We start from the raw sequence: 17,189 nt of genomic DNA on the forward strand, positions 1-17,189 counted from the left end.
GGCGCTCGGTTGTCGCGTCGGGACCAGCGGGCGAGTCCGCGCAGCAAAGCGGAGCCTCCGCTTCCCGGGCGGCGCGTAACGTCCCGCCAGTGACCTCATCGCCGAGGGGCCAGGGGGCGTGGCCTGTGACTTACGGGCGGGTCAGGGTGAGCCCAGAGGAGGGGCCTGTAGTACAAGTGGGGGGGCTAGACCTGGGAGGCGTGGCCTGGCTGCGTGTGGGCGGGGCCAACTCAGTGGGCGGGGCCTGTAGCCCAAGGTCATGGGGTTGGGCCTAGGAGGTGGGTCCTGGGTGCCAAGTGGGGAGACTGAGCTTAGTGGCAGAGGCCCAGGTCGCAAATGGGAGAGGCCCCTATAATGCAAGGGGGAACGGGGCAGAGATGTGGGAGGGGCTTGTGGCTCAAGTGCAAGGATCTTCCTTGGGCGCAATGGGCAAGTGGAGCCTTGTATATGGCAGTGACCCAGTAGCTAATGCTGGCAGCATTGAAGCCCTGTGCTAAAGTTGATATGCCTGGCAGCTGCAGAGTTTCTGACCTTGTGGGGTAGGAGCTCTGTGCCAGGAGAGCAGTCATTCCTGCATGGGCACAGCTCACCTTGCAGTTCATAGGGACTCAGGTGCTTGTGGCTACTGAGTGTTTTCTTGTCTCTACTGCCCAGTTTCTGTTTTGTTTTATTCTTTGTTGATTGTTTTCTTTACAAAAAAAAGAGGGAACTTCAGCACAAAACTCTCCCTTAATGCTATGTTTAGAGATGTTAATGTTACATCTCTAAACAAACCCAATTGTGCTGTAGTTCCCTTCCCATTTTAAGGCTAATTTGGCTATGTTGCACATTGGAAATATTTCCTGGCCCCATTTCCCAGGTTCATTGTGTAGCTCTGTGACTGTTCATGCTTGTGGCAGGGTTTGTACCCCATTGACCCCCTGAGTCAGGAGGGGTAGGAGGTAACCCTGCCTATCTATGCTTTGGTCCATTTTCCACACCCTCTCCAGTAGGGCACAGTGTGGCCCAGTGATCCAGGCTCATCCACTGCTTCTTCCCGGGTGGGGTGTCACAGCCTAGCAGCTAGAGCCCTTGGGCAGTATGGCCCAATGGCCAGAGTCCCCTAAGTTTCTTCCCCTAGTGGGTTAATGTGGCCTAGTAGCCAGAGTCACTTCAGTGGGCCCCCAGGACAGTAGGGTAGGATGGCCTGGAGGTCATCCCACAAAGGTGGCAGCCCAGGCCTACCCAACTCAACCCAGGGCCCTAACAGCTTGCTACAGGTCAGCAGAGAATCTCACCAAAACACACTGCCCTCTTTGGGACAGGAGGTAACACTCCCAGACCCCCCCAGCCACTTCTTACCTGCTTTCTTGCTGCAGCAGTCCCTGTAATATCAGGGTCTCCAGGCTCCTCAGCACCATAGCTCTGCCAGCTTTTATACCTGAGCATGCCCAGCAGCTCCTGAGGGGTGGGGCTTTCTCTGCAAGGAGGGAAGGGTTAACCCTCTCATTCCCAATGCGGGGCCGGTCCGCCCCGTCACAGTGCCGTTAAATGTATCCCATAAAACATGGCAATTTATGATTTGCATTTCCAGAATTTTCAGCATTTCAAGTTGTAACCTGAACGTTACACTAACTTGTATTTCGGATTTGGTTAAACAATAGTCCTTAGCCCTGAGGCAGCACATTTCAGCCTCAACACACTGTATAGACACTAACTTTTCAATGTAATAATCATTCTGTAATACAGAAATCACACGCCTGTTTGGCCTTAGGTTAATAGAGTTTTTCTTCATATAGGGCCTAATCCAATGCCCCCTGAAATCAGTGGAAGTCTTTTAACTGATTTCAGTGCGCTTTGGATCAGGTCCACGCTGAGGGGGAGTTAGTTATCTAACTCAAGTGATACGTTTTTGAGGATAATCACCATACATGAGGCCTTGTAATGAGTATTGGGTAGTATTCCGGCACTTGGAGGTAGCTACTGAGCTAAGCAATAATTGCTGATCTGGCTGTCCATGTGGGTAGTTTTTATGCACCTGTTTAATTTTTAGTCATTGCTAAGTGTCCAGATGCTCACAAAAATTTTCAGAAAACAAAGTGTTACAAGTGTCTCACTTCACAGATTCACAGTAACTGGTGACATCAGCACTAGTTGATGATAAGGACATGAGCTCATAAACATGATCAAATCAGTTTTTCTGGCTGCCTCCCACAGCTCCTGGTCCCTGCTCCTGCTCCATTGGCACAGCCCAGTAAGGTTGCTGCACTCATGTCCACACCAGTGTGCTGAGATTCCTGTGTGGAACTTTTCTCTGAGACCCTTGGATGAACTGCATAGTTAAGAGTGGGACACGGGGTTTGTGATTCCAGAACAGTTGTTTGCCATGGAGCAGAGTCTTATGTCACTGGGCCCATCAGAGTCCACGGAGTCTGAGGTATTTTTTGTACAGGGCTAGTATCCATGTCTCCCTTGGCTCCGGATCCTTTATAGCAGGGGTCGGCAACCTTTCAGAAGTGGTGTGCCGAGTCTTCATTTAATCACTCTGATTTAAGGTTTCGCGTGCCAGTCATACATGTTAACGTTTTTAGAAGGTCTCTTTCTAGAAGTCTATAATATATAACTAAACTATTGTGTGTAAAGTAAATAAGGTTTTTAAAATGTTTAAGAAGCTTCATTTAAAATTCAATTAAAATGCAGAGCCCCACGGACTGGTGGCCAGGACCCGGGCAGTGTGAGTGCCACTGAAAATCAGCTCGCATGCCGCCTTTGGCATGCGTGCCATAGGTTGCCTACCTCAGCTTTATAGTGTTCTTTTGAAAACATTAGGCTACTTGATTCTGTTCATAGACTTTTCTAGATTCATTTCCGTTTTCCATTCACCATTCACACATTCTTCAAATTCCTTCTCAAAGCTTCCTTCTTCCAAGAACCTCAAATACTAAACCATCTCTGAAAAGTCCAGCCCCCAATCTGTGTGTGTGTGGGGGGGGGGGGCGTTATCTTAAGCACCCAGGTGAAGATCACTGAAGAATCAGGGCCGAGGTTAGCACCATCCTTTGGGCCTCCTGTTGTGTTCATGAGCTGTCCAGCTATTGAACTGTGTCTTCCTTTGTATGTAGTGTGGAGCTGAGTCCATTGTCAACACCGTACAAATAAATTGTAATAATAATGATTTATTTTCTATGTCCAAAACCTCTTTTCTCTACAAAAGGGCCCAAACCAAAACTCCAGATCCAAACATTGGGATGTTTGAAATCTTCAGCCATGTCCCAAGATTCCTGCTCAGAACAATGTGGATACCATCTGTGTATTTTGCAGTTCTGAGGACACTGTTACTCACTAATTACAAAGACTAGAATTCTCCAGTGTTGGAATTCTGCTGCCTGAATTAGGATCCACTCTCAATCCCCACTCTTATTCACTATCACAATAAAATATCTGGAGACCTCTTCCTGAACTGTAGGGGCAGAGCCCTGGCAGATTCCAGCAGACTGTACCTATAATAATTATAACTATAACTATAATTCCATCTGGGGGGAGGAGGGTCTAGCCATATATGATAGTACTTAAAGCTTTCTGCGTGGATTACACATTATAACAAGAATTGATTTTATGACAGCAACACAATTACTCTCTGCTATTCTGTTTTGTGTAGCCTTCCAGCTACTATTCATAAGAACGGTCATACTAGGTCAGACCAAAGGTCCATCTAGTCCAGTATCCTGTCTTCCGACAGTGGCCAATGCCAGATGCCCCAGAGGGAATGAACAGAACAGGTAATCATCAAGTGATCCATCTCCTATTGCCCATTCCCAGCTTCTGACAAACACAATCTAGGGACACCATCCCTGCCATCCTGGCTAATAGTCATTGATGGACCTATCCTCCATGAATTTATCTACTTCTTTTTTGAATCCTGCTATAGATTTGGCTTCAAAACATCCTCTGGTAAGAAGTTCCATGAATTGACTGTGCGTTGTGTGAAGAAATACTTCCTTTTGTTTGTTTTAAACCTGCTGCCTATTAATTTCATTTGGTGGCTCCTAGTTCTTGTGTTATGAGAAGGAGTAAATAACACTTCCTTATTTATTTTCTCCACACCAGTCATGATTTTGTAGACCTCTATCATATCCCCCCTTAGTCATCTCTTTTCTAAGCTGAAAACTCCAAGTCTTATTAATCTCTCCTCATACAGCACCCATTCCATACCCCTAATCATTTTTGTTGCCCTTTTCTAAACCTTTTCCAATTCCAATATATTTTTGTTGAGATGGGGCGACCACATCTGCACGCAGTATTCAAGATGTGGGCATACCGTGGATTTATATAGAGGCAAAATGAAATTTTCTGTCTTATTATCTATCCCTTTCTTAATGATTCCCAACATTTTGTTAGCTTTTTGACTGCCGCTGCACATTGAGTGGATGTTTTCAGAGAACTATCCACAATGACTCCAAGTTCTCTTTCTTGAATGGTAACAGCTAATTTAGACCCCATCATTTTATATGTATAGTTGGGATCATGTTTTCCAATGTGCATTACTTTGCATTTATCAACATTGAATTTCATCTGCCATTTTGTTGCCCAGTCACCCAGTTTTGAGAGATCCTTTTGTAGCTCTTCGCAGTCTGCCTGGGACTTAACTATCTTGAGTAGTTTTAGATCATCTGCAAATTTTGCCACCTTACTGTTTACCCCTTTTTCCAGATCATTTATGAATATGTTAAATAGAACTGGGCCCAGTACAGACTCCTAGGGACACCACTATTTACCTCTCTCCATTCTGAAAACTGACCATTTATTCCTGCCCTTTGTTTCCTATCTTTTAACCAGCTACCAATCCATGAGAGAACCTTCCCTCTTATCCCATGACTGCTTACTTTGCTTAAGAGCCTTTGGTGAGGGACCTTGTCAAAGGCTTTCTGAAAATCTAAGTACACTACATCCCCTGGATCCCCCTTAATCATATGCTTGTTGACCCCCTCAAAGAATTCTAGTAGATTGGTGAGGTATGATTTCCCTTTACAAAAACCATGTTGACTCTTCCCCAACAAATTATATTAATCTATGTGTCTGACAATTTTGTTCTTTACTATAGTTTCAACCAGTTTGTCCAGTACTGAAGTCAGGCTTACCGGCCTGTAATTGCCAGGGTCACTTCTGGAGCCCTTTTTAAAAATTGGCATCACATTAGCTATCCTCCAGTCATTAGCTATCCTTCCAGTCAGTGGAAGGAGACTCTGTTAAGAATCACTCGAATAATAACAGTAAAAGACTTCAAATAGGAGGTATGGTCTGAGCAGATGACATGGAGTTTGCAATTCACAAATTCTAATCCCAGCTCAGACAGCTCCCTGCGGCCTTGGGGAAAATGAGGGTAATATTATTCTGAAGGGTCTAGTGTAGTTTTTGAAGCTTGATGAAGCTGAAGAGAACTAAGTGTTATTATCTAAGTAAGGAAAGATAAATTACACACACAAAAATTCAAACTAAAGTTTTTGCATCAATAAAATTAAATGGTGCTCTGCTAAGTGAAGGGTTGGGAGCTGCATGCCCAGCTGCCAGGGTGGTGGGGAACGTCTTTCCAGAGCACTATTTTGTCTTTTCAGATATCAGGGACATCCCCAATGTGTTTTTGGGTTTCTGTTCCTAGGACATGTCCCTATCTTGTTTCTATAACCCTCACCATGGTTCCTTGATACATGCCACCGGACATGCAGAAGTGTGGACGGACTGGAACAGCACTTCCAAGTTTAGCCAGTATGGCTGGAGATGCACCACCAATGAGGATGCTTACTCCAACAAAACCCTTATGGGGAATTGGAACCAGGAGCGGTATGATATCCGGAAAATCGCGCAGCCCAAACCGCTTCCTTCCCAGGTACAAACTTTCTGTTCCTCCTGTCCTTTCTATTGGCCTCTAAAAGTGAAATAGCAGATACCATCAAAAGCCCCAGCCCTACAGCCTCTTTCATTCACTGTATGCCCCACCCTTACTCCATTAGCAGGAGCAAGGACTTGAGAAATTTCCTTTTGCTCTCCAACACCCAACCTCTAATTCATCACTAAAAAGGCCGAGTCTCACTCAGCTCTCAATCCTTTGGCCATTCTCAGCTCCATTCACTTTACTTTTACCTGGTTCCTGGTGTTCTTTCCTTTGCTGTTAATGTCCTGCCCCTAGCTAGTGACTCAAGGGCAGAATCTATAAGCCACAAGTTACTGTGCAAATTCTGTTACTCCCTGGCAAAGCCATTCAAGTCCGTTTGTGCCATGGTACGAGCCACTCATAACTCAGCAGTGTTTCACAGGCCAGAGCTGTTTCTGCTTTGGACTCATGGTCCTTCCCCTCACCATATCACTGGGCTCCTTGCCATTAATGTTATCAGGTTTCATGTGACACAAACTATAGGCATGTCAGTTCTGCAGTGGCCTTACCCAGAGTGTAAAGAGGGATTATGATTTCAGAGGCTTTGGTGAGCAGGCTATTCCTTTAACAGATACGCAGTATTTTTTTTTATTAAATGTTTGTTTACTTATATTTTGCTGCACTAAACATGGGCTTTTCCTTTCAGTATGCTCACTACTTTGAATCAGTTTATTCGTCAGATTACAACAAGGAAAGGCATCACGGCTCAAGAAGTAGGTGCATGGAACTGAAGTGTAGTCAGTTTGATCTGTGCGGTAGCTAAAAAGAAGTTTTTAAATGACAATCATATGCTCTGAGAAGAAAAAAGAGTTCCAGCATGTCCATTCCCTACTGAGTCATGCCCCTAGATCTAAATAGGAGCTCGTATTTCCAGTCCCTCAGGGTGTGTGGTGTTTGTATTTCAGGTGTTCTCTTTATATTCTTCAGACTAAGAGGCTAACAAAATCACTATTTGTTGCTCCTGGCTCTCTGCCTTGTCAGTTTTAGACCCTTACAATCATCTACTTTGCAGAAAACAGCTCATCCCTCTATCTATTCAATCTCATTTTCTGGTTGTGTTTGACGGCTACAAAGACATTTCACTCCAGCTAGGGAAATTTTGCTAATCTCTCACCTTACCTCACCTTACCTGTGACATTGTAGAAGGGACACGAAGAATATTCATATGGGCAGGGCCATGCAAGGAAGTTTCGCACCCTAGGCGAAACTTCCACCTTGTGCCCCCCGCCCCCCCGCCCCGCGGCCGCCCCCCGCCCCCCATCCTGAGGGCCCCCCCCCCCGGTGGCCACTCCCCGCCCCTGCCCTGAGGCGCCCTCCCCACGGCATCTCCCACCCCGGCCCAGGGAGCCGTGCAGCAGCTCCCCCCGCACACTGAGGCACCCCCCTGCGGCAGCTCCCCACCCCCTGGCTCAAGGATCCGTGCAGCAGCTCTGACCCAGGGGTTCCCCTGGGCTGCCGGCAGCGCGCTGACCCGGGGAACCCCTGGGCTGCCTGCCAGCAGCTTAGACTCCCTCTCCATCCCAGTGCAGCGACTGCTGTAAAAAAAAAAAATTGGGGGCACCACTTTTTGGTGCCCCCAAATCTTGGCGCCCTAGGCAACCGCCTAGTTGGCCTAAATGGTAGCACTGGCCCTGCATATGGGTGTCACATTTTAAAGCAGAACATGCTTACAGTATCATCAGATTAAAGCATAATGGATAAAAACACTGACATTATGGGCCAAATTCTCTCTAGGGAGAGAGATGGGAAGGGAACAGAATTTACAAGAACAGATCAAACTACTACTCCATCTAGTCTGGACTCCCTGATTCCTACCTGTCTCAGAGCACACCTGGCCTTTCCATTCCAGTACCCAACCTCCTGCCCTGCCAAACCAGACCATGGCTCTGTCTAGTCATGTATCGCATCTTTGTCCATGGCCAATACCTGATTCTTCAGAGCAAGATGTAAAAGCTCCATAACGCACCTGTAAACCTGGCAATGTTTCCAGAACTGTTGAGTGGATTGTTTGGCTTTCTGGACCTAGGATGGGATAGCACTTACGTGCTTTCAAAATCCTATGCTATGGGACCCTAGCACCTCAGACAGGATCTTTCCAATGTGTTCTTCTAATAAAGTAACATGTCCAGGATTTATGATAAAACCCTGGACAGTGCCAACTGGCTGAGAGTGCATAGAATCCCTTCAACCCGTGTTCAGCTTCCCTATAGGCTGGTAGAGGTTGGGTCTGCCCCTGGGTTTGTTCTTCACGTTGTCTCAGCTGTTCTCCTGACAATAGCCTTCTCGTTGCTTTGCCTTTAACTCCTCAGTTTTCTCCTTTCTGCTCTCAGGATTTAGACGAGAACCTCATTGGTTTCCTGGACACCAGCCTGAGCTGGAACCCCCTCCGCTCAAACCGACTGCACGGTCCTGCTACATGATAGATTACGGACCTCCTCAAGGCAGAACTCCCCTCATTTGTGAAATGCTGGGGAAAGAACAGGAGGGGGTGCAGCAAAAGCAATAGGAGCAGAGAGATGCTGTTAACCTCAGCCATGTGGTTAGAATGACTCCAACCTGTCTGCTGCTAAGGGACCATCCTTCAAGTTGTAAAACATTTCTGATATTAAAACACAGGGCATCAGAGTGACAAGTAAATGCTTTCTGAGGCTTATGCCCTATGGTTTGTCGCTCCCTATGTTATTTCTGCCTTCTGGCATTTTAATTTTTACCTTGTACAGAGGACTCTGACGTTTCCTTTTGTTGACCGAGTGTGGCTTGACGTGGCATGGTACCAAGACAAATAGTCCCGAGAGTGTTTTAAAGATGTAACCGGGTTTCATCAGCAAATGGCTGCTTATAAGTGTGACCAGTTATTTTTCCATAAAATCTGATTAATTTAATTTTAATTTTATTTCTGTCATTTTAAGACCCGAGGGAATGGCACATTTGGCATCAAAATCTGTCACTTCTGAAAGGTTTCGTGTGTCTAGTGAGGCGAAGATAATGAACTATCTGAGAAAATGAAGTTTAGGCTCTAATAGAAATGTCACCACTCATACATCACAGGACAGATCTGCACGTGGCAATTCTCTCCACTCCCTTCTGTGCTAGAGTTACAGACAAAACCAGATCAATGCTACCACTGGTTTCCCTTTGTCAGCATCCCTCGGGGTTGAGCTGCTGGTGACAACTGAGTAAAACTCTGTAGCATTTTGTATCACTCTACAATCAGCTGAACATTTTATACGTCAGCTGCTATTTATTGTTTGAAGGGCACTGACTGCATCGTTTCAGCGTGATGTGATTTGTACTGTGAGAGCAGGACATTTTTCTCTGCTGTTGCTGTAACTGAGTTTACAGCAGCTTTGCAACCGTAACCTGTGTCTGCCCTGAATTAGTTGCAGCTTTTGGACATTTCCTCACAACATGGGCCATTCTAGAGATTTCAGATACAATTTTCCTCCCTTAAGGGTCATCTAATGCCCATAACTAGAGTGGGTTTAGGCTGTCCTGGAGTTTTCGAACCAATTAAATTAATTTCCCCCAGAGCAACTTTTCTGATGTTTGTAAGACACATTCAGCAGGAATCTGGGATTTGTAGAGCTTTGATCCAGACAGAAATATTGAGGAAAAATGGATCGTGCAACCAGGTGGTAGCAAAAAATGTCTGCATAAAAACCAAAACCAGTGTTGCGAAGTGTTCCTTAGTGCCTCAGGCTGGGGGAGACTGGTTTCATGAAGTCTTACCAAGCTTTTCTATACTAGCAGTGACACCACATCTAAGACCTTAACATTCAAAGACAAAACCACAAGATGCTTATTTATGTTTTATTTGTTAGCAAATGAGCTTGTTCTCTTTCCTTAGCATAAATAAATAAGTATGGCCAGTCAGTACAGCATACGCTGCTTGCATCCAATGGAAAGGTTTTCCTGGATGGAAAAGTCGGTTTCAAACAGCTTCCTACTTCCTCTGGGCCCCTGCGATGGCAGATTTCTCCTCGCGGGTGATGGGAATGGTTCGCTCGGGAACATCGGTTTGTTTCCTTGGTCCATTCACTGTCAGGACTCCATCCGAAGACAGGGATGAGGTGATGGACAGAGGATCCACATCCGCTGGGATCCTGTATTTCCTGTTGAACTCCCTGGCCACGGAGCCATGCTCATCCTTATCGTAAGGGAAGGAAAAGAACAGCCCTGGTTTGATGTGCCAGCTTGATTCCAACTAACAACGTCCCCCATGAGCTGAGGTCAAGTTTGGGACGCTCTCGCCCAAAAGGAAAACGTTTCAGAAAGTTTGGAGCATCCCTGTCTGGAGAGACCTTGGCAAAGTGGCAGGGCTAAACTGAATTCAGACACTGCACTGTGCTGTCCAGGCTTAAACTGGTAGCAGACTTGAGAACCCTACAAACTTCATTTCATGGTGGGGCTTGTGCTTCCTAATCTCATTTAATCAGATGGCCCTTATTAGTTGGAGTTCTACTGAAGTCTCCTAAAACATTCCAGGTAGAGCAATGGTCGGTACCACTCCCCAGCCCCCAGGGTCTCAGTGTACATTACGGTGCACAGATTCCTAATTGTCTGAACTCCAGTACAGCACTCTATTGCTTCTGGGAAGTTTTGACTTCACCCTCCTCCCAGCTGTCACATGGGTATTAAGGACACTCAGGTAACCAAGAGCAAAATTCGACTCTTTGAGTTGAGTGTACAAGCTGCTGTTATGGGGCTTTGCCAGAGTAACATATCATGAATATTAACAATATAGTTAGAGTCTGATACATCATTTGGTTTAATTATTTAAAGTTCTTTTAATTGTTAACTGACTCAATGTTAGTTAGTTCAATAATGTCCAAACTCGGGCTTTCCCATCCCTGCGCTCCTGGCCCCTTCCCAACAAGAGAGAGGCTCAGAAATGCTCATTTTATGAATGGTTTTCCACAGCAATAACCTCTGCCCCGCTACTGCCCAGGGTCAAATGATTAATGAAAATTAACAGAAATTATTTCAGAGTAGCAGGCAACAGGTGGTTTTGCCATCTCGTTAGATCCTTGCTTAACAGGCGTAGGGGCAGTTCAGACTTTACCACAGGGTGGATATACCTGGCGTTCCTCGTGTTTCCCATGGACCTCGATCACATCCCCCAACACCTTGACTTTTAGGTCCTCAGGAGAGAAATGCTTCACGTCGACATTTACGGAAAACTTGTCCTTCTCCAGTCGCATCTGCAAACCAAGGGGCTGGTTAGAGAAGAGCAGTTCCAATGCTGGCTGTGGATGTCAGTCACCCTGCATCCAAGCAGGTCAACGGAAAAGCGCCTATGAATTTTAATGATGTAGGACCAAGCCTTGGATTGGGAGGCCAACGTGCCCTGCCCCTCAAGGGCTGACTAAGGCAGCAGCAGTCTGTCTAACTTGCCCCTTTGTTTTAGTTTTAGATCCCAGTCATGCCAGGTTGTCTCTGTCTACCTAGGTTTTTTTTTTACTGCTGCCCATCACAGTATTATCTGAGTGCCTATGCCTTCTTGTCTTGACTAGCGGAGGATAAATACTTCCTTGTGGTGTGTTAAAGGGGCACACTATAACTGAACTTTTAGAAATCGATCAATAAATTTGCATGTGACCAGTTCTTATTATTATTTGTTTGTAATTTCTTTTACAGAATTATTTGGGGCTTTCTGCTCCCCTTATTGATATTTACAGGGGTCTTGTCAGCACTGGAGACAACGACTGTGCACTTGACTCCATCTTGTGTATAGTCAGTTAACATTTTCCCCTGTACAGTCAAAGTCTTGACTAATTAATGTGTCATTGCCAAATTTTGCCACCTAAGCACTCATCCACCCATTTCTAGATCACCGATAAATACATTAAACAGGATTTGTCCTAGTATGAAATGCTGAGACACCCTCTGCTAATCTTTTGCCTTCTTAATTTCCTTTACCAGGTACAGTAAGTGCTGCATTCTATTGGATGCTCTAGGGTTGATGTCCCATTTCTGAAGTGTACCTGTTTGACTTGAATAACCTCTTGGACCATGCCATTTAGCCAAACTGTTTTCCTTCTTGCCTTCCTGCTTAATTCATTTTTCTTTTGCTGAGGGAGATACATGCCTTCTGAGACTGTTATGGGATGTTTCATTAGCCTCCATGCTGACTCTAAGCAGTTCAGTTTCCTCACTTTTGACTTGGGGGGTCTCTACTTCCTCAATTGTTTGAATTTCCCTTCCTAAAATGTAGTTCCATCCAGAGTGCTGAACCTAATTACACTGAGCTCTCTACACTTCAGTGCCAGGCAACACACAGAAGTTGGTTCAACAGGTAACTAGGTCTGAGCCACTAAGTCAAGAAAATGAAGAGAAAAAAATATTTCCCCCAATATCTTTCAGTTAGAGTAATCCTAGATGTTAGTTGTACCCCGGGTCTGATGCAAAGTCCAGTTAAGTTGGAAGATGACCTATGTCTTCAATGGGCTTTGGATGAGCCCTAAAATAGACACAAACTTTCCAGCCAGCAATGGGACTTTCAAGAGGGCAGTGCTCCTTTAAGACTCTGTTAGTCACTAGTTCTTCAGACTGTCCCTGCATTTTTCTTCTTTCACAGCCTACTGCTCTCAATGCCCTTGAAAACTTCAGACACTCAGGGCCTGTTCTGCCGCTCACAGCCACGTAACTTCAGCAGAGCGACTCCTGGTTTACACCAGGCTGAGAGAAGAATCAGGCCTGTTGTTTACTAACTCTCCAGTGTGTTTCAACTAGGGCATTGCTATCAAAGCAGCTGTTTTTTGGCCTCCCACTCCTAACTGCAAGGCCCGGAGGGATGAATGGGCACTTGTCATGCAGCAATTCAGAGCTGGAGCTGAAGGACGTTTACATAGGAATTGCTGCGTGGAGGCGGGATGTTTGTGCGGGCCCCAGGCAATGTGAACTTGGGGCTCTGCCAGCTTCTTTAGTGATTTGTCTGTGAAATTCCCTGGGAGGAAAGAGACTTAGACAAAGGCTTGAGAACTAAGGGAACTAGTGCTTAACAAACGACAGAGGGAACCCATGAAAGATGGAATGGGGGAAAAGGCAGAGGGAATATTGAGGGTCAGGGAATAGGCAGTTTTGTGGGAAGAATTTCCCTGGCTCTTCTCTTACAAATTAACTAAAAAGATTCTATGCATAGTTCTCCTCCGTGTTCTACTGGAGGAACTCCAAGCACTTCTCTGAGACCATCAGAGAGGAAGATGCCAAGTGCTGGTGGGAACTGAGGGTCTGGTGGTTCATCATTCTTCACGGCTCCTTTGCATCAGCTAGGCTGCCGCAAAGGGGTTGTAATGTAAGACAGGCAGAAGCTGCCTCTACTACACAATACCCCTGGCAAAAGGAGCTGTTATGCCCAGGCTCTGCCAGCTCTGTGCCATCCCTGCAGCAGCCCCCACTGCAGGGGGAGTTCTGGTGGTGGAGGGATGTAGGTCAGCGTGTTCTGACCTCCCAGGGATTTTGAACCTCCCCATATGGGGCTTTTAAGCAAGGGCACAACTTGGACTGTCCCAGCCTGCATCGGTGGTCAGCAGTGCCTGAGTAAGGAAGGCACGCACTGTCTCCCCTGGTATGTATCCATGCAGGGATGAATCTGACCTCAGGTGCAGGAAGCCAATGGTCAGAGAGGGGAAATCAGCAGTAGATATGCCCACTGTGCTGCTGGAGCTACCCAGATCCCATTCTCAATAGACTTCCCAGGAGTCTCTCCAGGTCCTAGTCAGACAACAGCAGGGATTGTGCCACCATCGTTTGCAATAAAGGCAAAGCCAGTTCGTCCCATTGGTTTGATTCCTCTGAGAACTTTCCCTCTAATTATTGGCCTGTGTTGTTGTACCAGGTGCCAAGTAAGAAGGCATTTGCCCCAGGGTGATGCCTGAACTAAATACAAACGGGGCAAACTTGTTTCTAAAGTCCCACTGGGATCTCTGCATTTACTACTGTCCGAGTGGTGCTAGGTACAACCAGCCATCCACTGACACTGTTCGTGGAGCAGATTGGGCCAACAGTGACATATTCTGGGGTGCTGGAGTCACACTGATCTCCTGAGAGGCTACGGAGAGTTGTTCTTTACTAAGGTTTTCCCTACAGCACCTGTTCCTGGATGAAGGCATTCTTCACATTCGGGCAGGGCTCATTAGAAACATGCGAGTCGAAGACGCAGTGGAGCAGGGAAGCGTGGGAGGACTGTTTTCTAGCTCAACCTTGAGACTGAGAGGAAGATGATCCTCCAGGTGCAGGGGAATTATTTACAAGGTGGGGATGGGGGGGAGGGAGGTTCCTTTTGCACCTTTCTTAAAATGCAGTTCTACTCTGCAAAGTGAGTCTGTGCAACTTGGCCCTTGTTATCCAGCACATCTGCCCCACGTGCATCCACATCTGATTGTCTTAGGAACAGTTTTTAGGACTATCCTGCTTTTAACACCTGTTAGCCCTACAAGGTCAGCACACCCCTGGGAAAGGGAGCCAGAGAGTCTGTTACTATTTATTTCTAGTGTGGTAGCACATAGCAGTCTCAGTCATGAACTAGGATCCTAGTGTGCTAGGTGCTGTACAAACACAGGGTTCCTGCAGCATCACCGGAATTATCTGAGCTAAGTCTCAGTTGCAAGGTCCTCCATTACACATGGCAGAGTTTGTCCCACAGAATCTTTGACTGAGGATTATGCATGAGCCCAGCATGACTCTCAGATCTCAGACTTTGCTGGGCCAGCAGTTACAATTTACACATTTTTCCTTGTACACTGGGCAATTTTTCTCCATAGATATCGAAAGATGAAGGACATGGAGCCAGCCCATCAAGCCAGCCTACAGTCATTTTGCAGAGCAGAACCCCAGTCTGCTCGTCCTTCTGGACTAGATTCCCCCAGAAACCTGCTCATACTCAGTTCCCTGCAGATAGGGGCGACAATCTGCTCTCTTCTGTTCAACTAATTAACGCTTTGTGCAGATAGCAGAGACTCTATGGCTTGGCCAATGCCATTCCCAGTCTGATTGCTCACAATTCAGACACTTCTCAAATGCCTGGCAACCCACAGGTCTCCTAACCTGTGTGAGGAAAGTGAAATCACAGGCGCTGCTGTTCGGTATCATGTCACTCCTAAGCCTGAGAGTCAGGCACTAAACTCTCGGGGGACAGGGATACAGGTTTGGAAGTGAGCTCAGCACCTGCACCCCCTGTGCCAGTGAAACTCAGGAGCTGAATTCAGGCTCGAAAAAGGAGTATTCATGCATTAGCGCCTCCTGCTGGGCACTTCACAGAGCAGCATTGTTATGGTTATAAAGGGGGTGCAGATCTCACCTTCCTAGCCAGCATTTAAAACACAAGAGTGAAACAGGGCCCAAGAATGAAGCAGTGGAGTAAGCAGGAGCATCTAGTCCAGTTTGGCAATCAGGCCAGGGAGACTCATGAATCAAGAGGATGCCTGGAGACCCTCAACATCCGTAAGAGAGAAATCTCTACTTCTCCCGTGTGATTCAACAGAAGTGAAGCCCAAGCAGAGAAATGGGAGATGCAGATAAGGAATTGTGCCATGTAGCAATGGCTGAAAACTGTGAAAGGAAAGAGGAAGTGTGATCAGGATGGAACAGCAGGGGAGGGGGAGTCACAACTCCGGGGTTCTATTCCTTTCTCCCAGAGGGAGTGTGGTGTAACAGTAAGGTAAGTGAATTGGGAGTTCAGGGCTCCTATGTTCTGTTCTCTGCCCTGCTGTGAAATTTCAGGCAAATCACTTTGCCCTCTGTCCCATGGCTATCATAACACTTACCCACCTCACAGGGGGAATGTGATGCTTAATTAATTGACATTAGTGAAGCTTTTTAAGGTGCTTGATTCACAGATGCAACTGAGGCACGATAAGTATTATTATTTCACAAAGGGTTTTGCACTGGTATAATGCCAGACAGCGCCTGCAGGGCTGAATCTTGCCTGACACAGGGAGCAGGGACACAAGGATGGCACCTTCAGGTGCTCCCTCCCCCAGGTTTTTTTCTAATAGCAATCTATGAGCAGCTTTCCAGGGGTTCCCTGGGGAGGCAGGCCGGGCTCTCGGCTCCAGACCCAGCCAGAGGCATGCGCAGCAGACAACAAAGCATATGAAGAGAGAAAAGTTACCTCTGAGAATCCTGTCTCTAGCCAGCTGGGTGTCCTTAGGAAGGGGGATCTCAGCAGGAAAGGGCTGAGAGCGCCCGAGGTAGGGAACAGCTCAGACTCTGAGAGATGCTCTCCGAAGCTCTGGTCAAAGATACGTGTTGGTGTCAAGAAGGAAAACAGGGGTCTGCGGATCAAGGGATGGTGAATGGCGATATCCATCTGTGTTTATCTGGGAGAAGAGTAAGAATTTAGGTGCAGCAGAGTTCTTCAAGGACTGGTGTGCCAGGGCTTTTTATACCCACTGCCGTCCAGGCCTCGCCCCCCCCGCTGAACTCTCTGGAAGGGTGATGTCAGGAGTTTTATTATCCCAGCTCTCCGTCTGCTCCATTCAGTAGCGGCCAGTCAATTATCTAGGGGATTTGAAAGCTCTGCTAAGGAGGAGGGGGAAAAAAAGTCTAATGGGTCAGCAAGAATCAGAGCTGCCCAGCCCCGCACCCCCACGCACTGTTTATCTGTAGAGTCCCCAGGCTTCGCTGATGTTCCCAGCTGCTTCAGATGCCAGCAGGATCAATGCAGCTCCTATCTTTGGCTCACACAGAAAGTGACAAGGGCCCGTTGTCTTCCTCGTGTTTGGAATCTGGTTCCTGAAGTTACACATGAGCCTAGAGATGGCTCTGACGATCCTTACAGAAGAGCAGCTGCAGGCCTGCTTTAGTCACAGGACTTACAGCCAGAAAAATGCTGTTAGATCACGCTGTCCGTCCCAACCTCCCGCACAACTGGTATGGATCTGTCTGTCCTGACCCCTCCAGCCTGTACAGGTCTTCCCATCCTGACCCCCTCACATGCCACCTGGTGCATGTCTGTCCATCCTGACCCCCCTCCCTCCCTCCCAGCTGGTGTGGGTCTGTCCGTCCTGACCCCTCTCCCTCCTTCCCAACTGGTGTGGATCTGTCCGTCCTGAACCCCCCTCCCTCCCAGCTGGTGTGGGTCTGTCCATCCTGACCCCCCTCCCTCCCAGCTGGTGTGGGTCTGTCCATCCTGACCCCCCTCCCTCCCAGCTGGTGCGGGTCTGTCCATCCTGACCCCCCTCCCTCCCAGCTGGTGCGGGTCTGTCCATCCTGACCCCTCTCCCTCCCAGCTGGTGCGGGTCTGTCCATCCTGACCCCGCTCTCTCCCACTGTCTGTTAC

General features: G+C 47.2%; 2 protein-coding genes across 3 annotated transcripts; one reads left to right on the plus strand and one right to left on the minus strand.

The window, feature by feature from the left end:
- Positions 1-12: 12 nt before the first annotated feature.
- On the plus strand, positions 13-8,796 carry C21H11orf1 (chromosome 21 C11orf1 homolog). Of its 2 annotated transcripts, none has more exons than XM_034754730.1 (4): positions 13-146; positions 5,636-5,863; positions 6,555-6,621; positions 8,239-8,796. In XM_034754730.1, the coding sequence occupies exons 2-4, from the start codon at positions 5,639-5,641 to the stop codon at positions 8,412-8,414; spliced, it is 468 nt and encodes a 155-aa protein (XP_034610621.1). In that variant the 5' UTR covers positions 13-146; positions 5,636-5,638; the 3' UTR covers positions 8,415-8,796. The 2 variants fall into 2 exon arrangements, with proteins under 2 accessions (XP_034610621.1, XP_034610622.1); XM_034754731.1 differs by lacking the exon at positions 13-146 and adding an exon at positions 3,699-3,758.
- A 908-nt stretch (positions 8,797-9,704) lies between these two features.
- On the minus strand, positions 9,705-16,381 carry CRYAB (crystallin alpha B). Its single transcript, XM_034754729.1, has 3 exons — positions 16,020-16,381; positions 10,987-11,109; positions 9,705-10,055 (listed from the first exon to the last, which is right to left on the minus strand). The coding sequence occupies exons 1-3, from the start codon at positions 16,215-16,217 to the stop codon at positions 9,852-9,854; spliced, it is 525 nt and encodes a 174-aa protein (XP_034610620.1). The 5' UTR covers positions 16,218-16,381; the 3' UTR covers positions 9,705-9,851.
- Positions 16,382-17,189: the final 808 nt, after the last annotated feature.

The sequence above is a fragment of the Trachemys scripta genome, chromosome 21 (assembly GCF_013100865.1).
Source record: "Trachemys scripta elegans isolate TJP31775 chromosome 21, CAS_Tse_1.0, whole genome shotgun sequence".
Taxonomy (NCBI): domain Eukaryota; kingdom Metazoa; phylum Chordata; order Testudines; family Emydidae; genus Trachemys; species Trachemys scripta.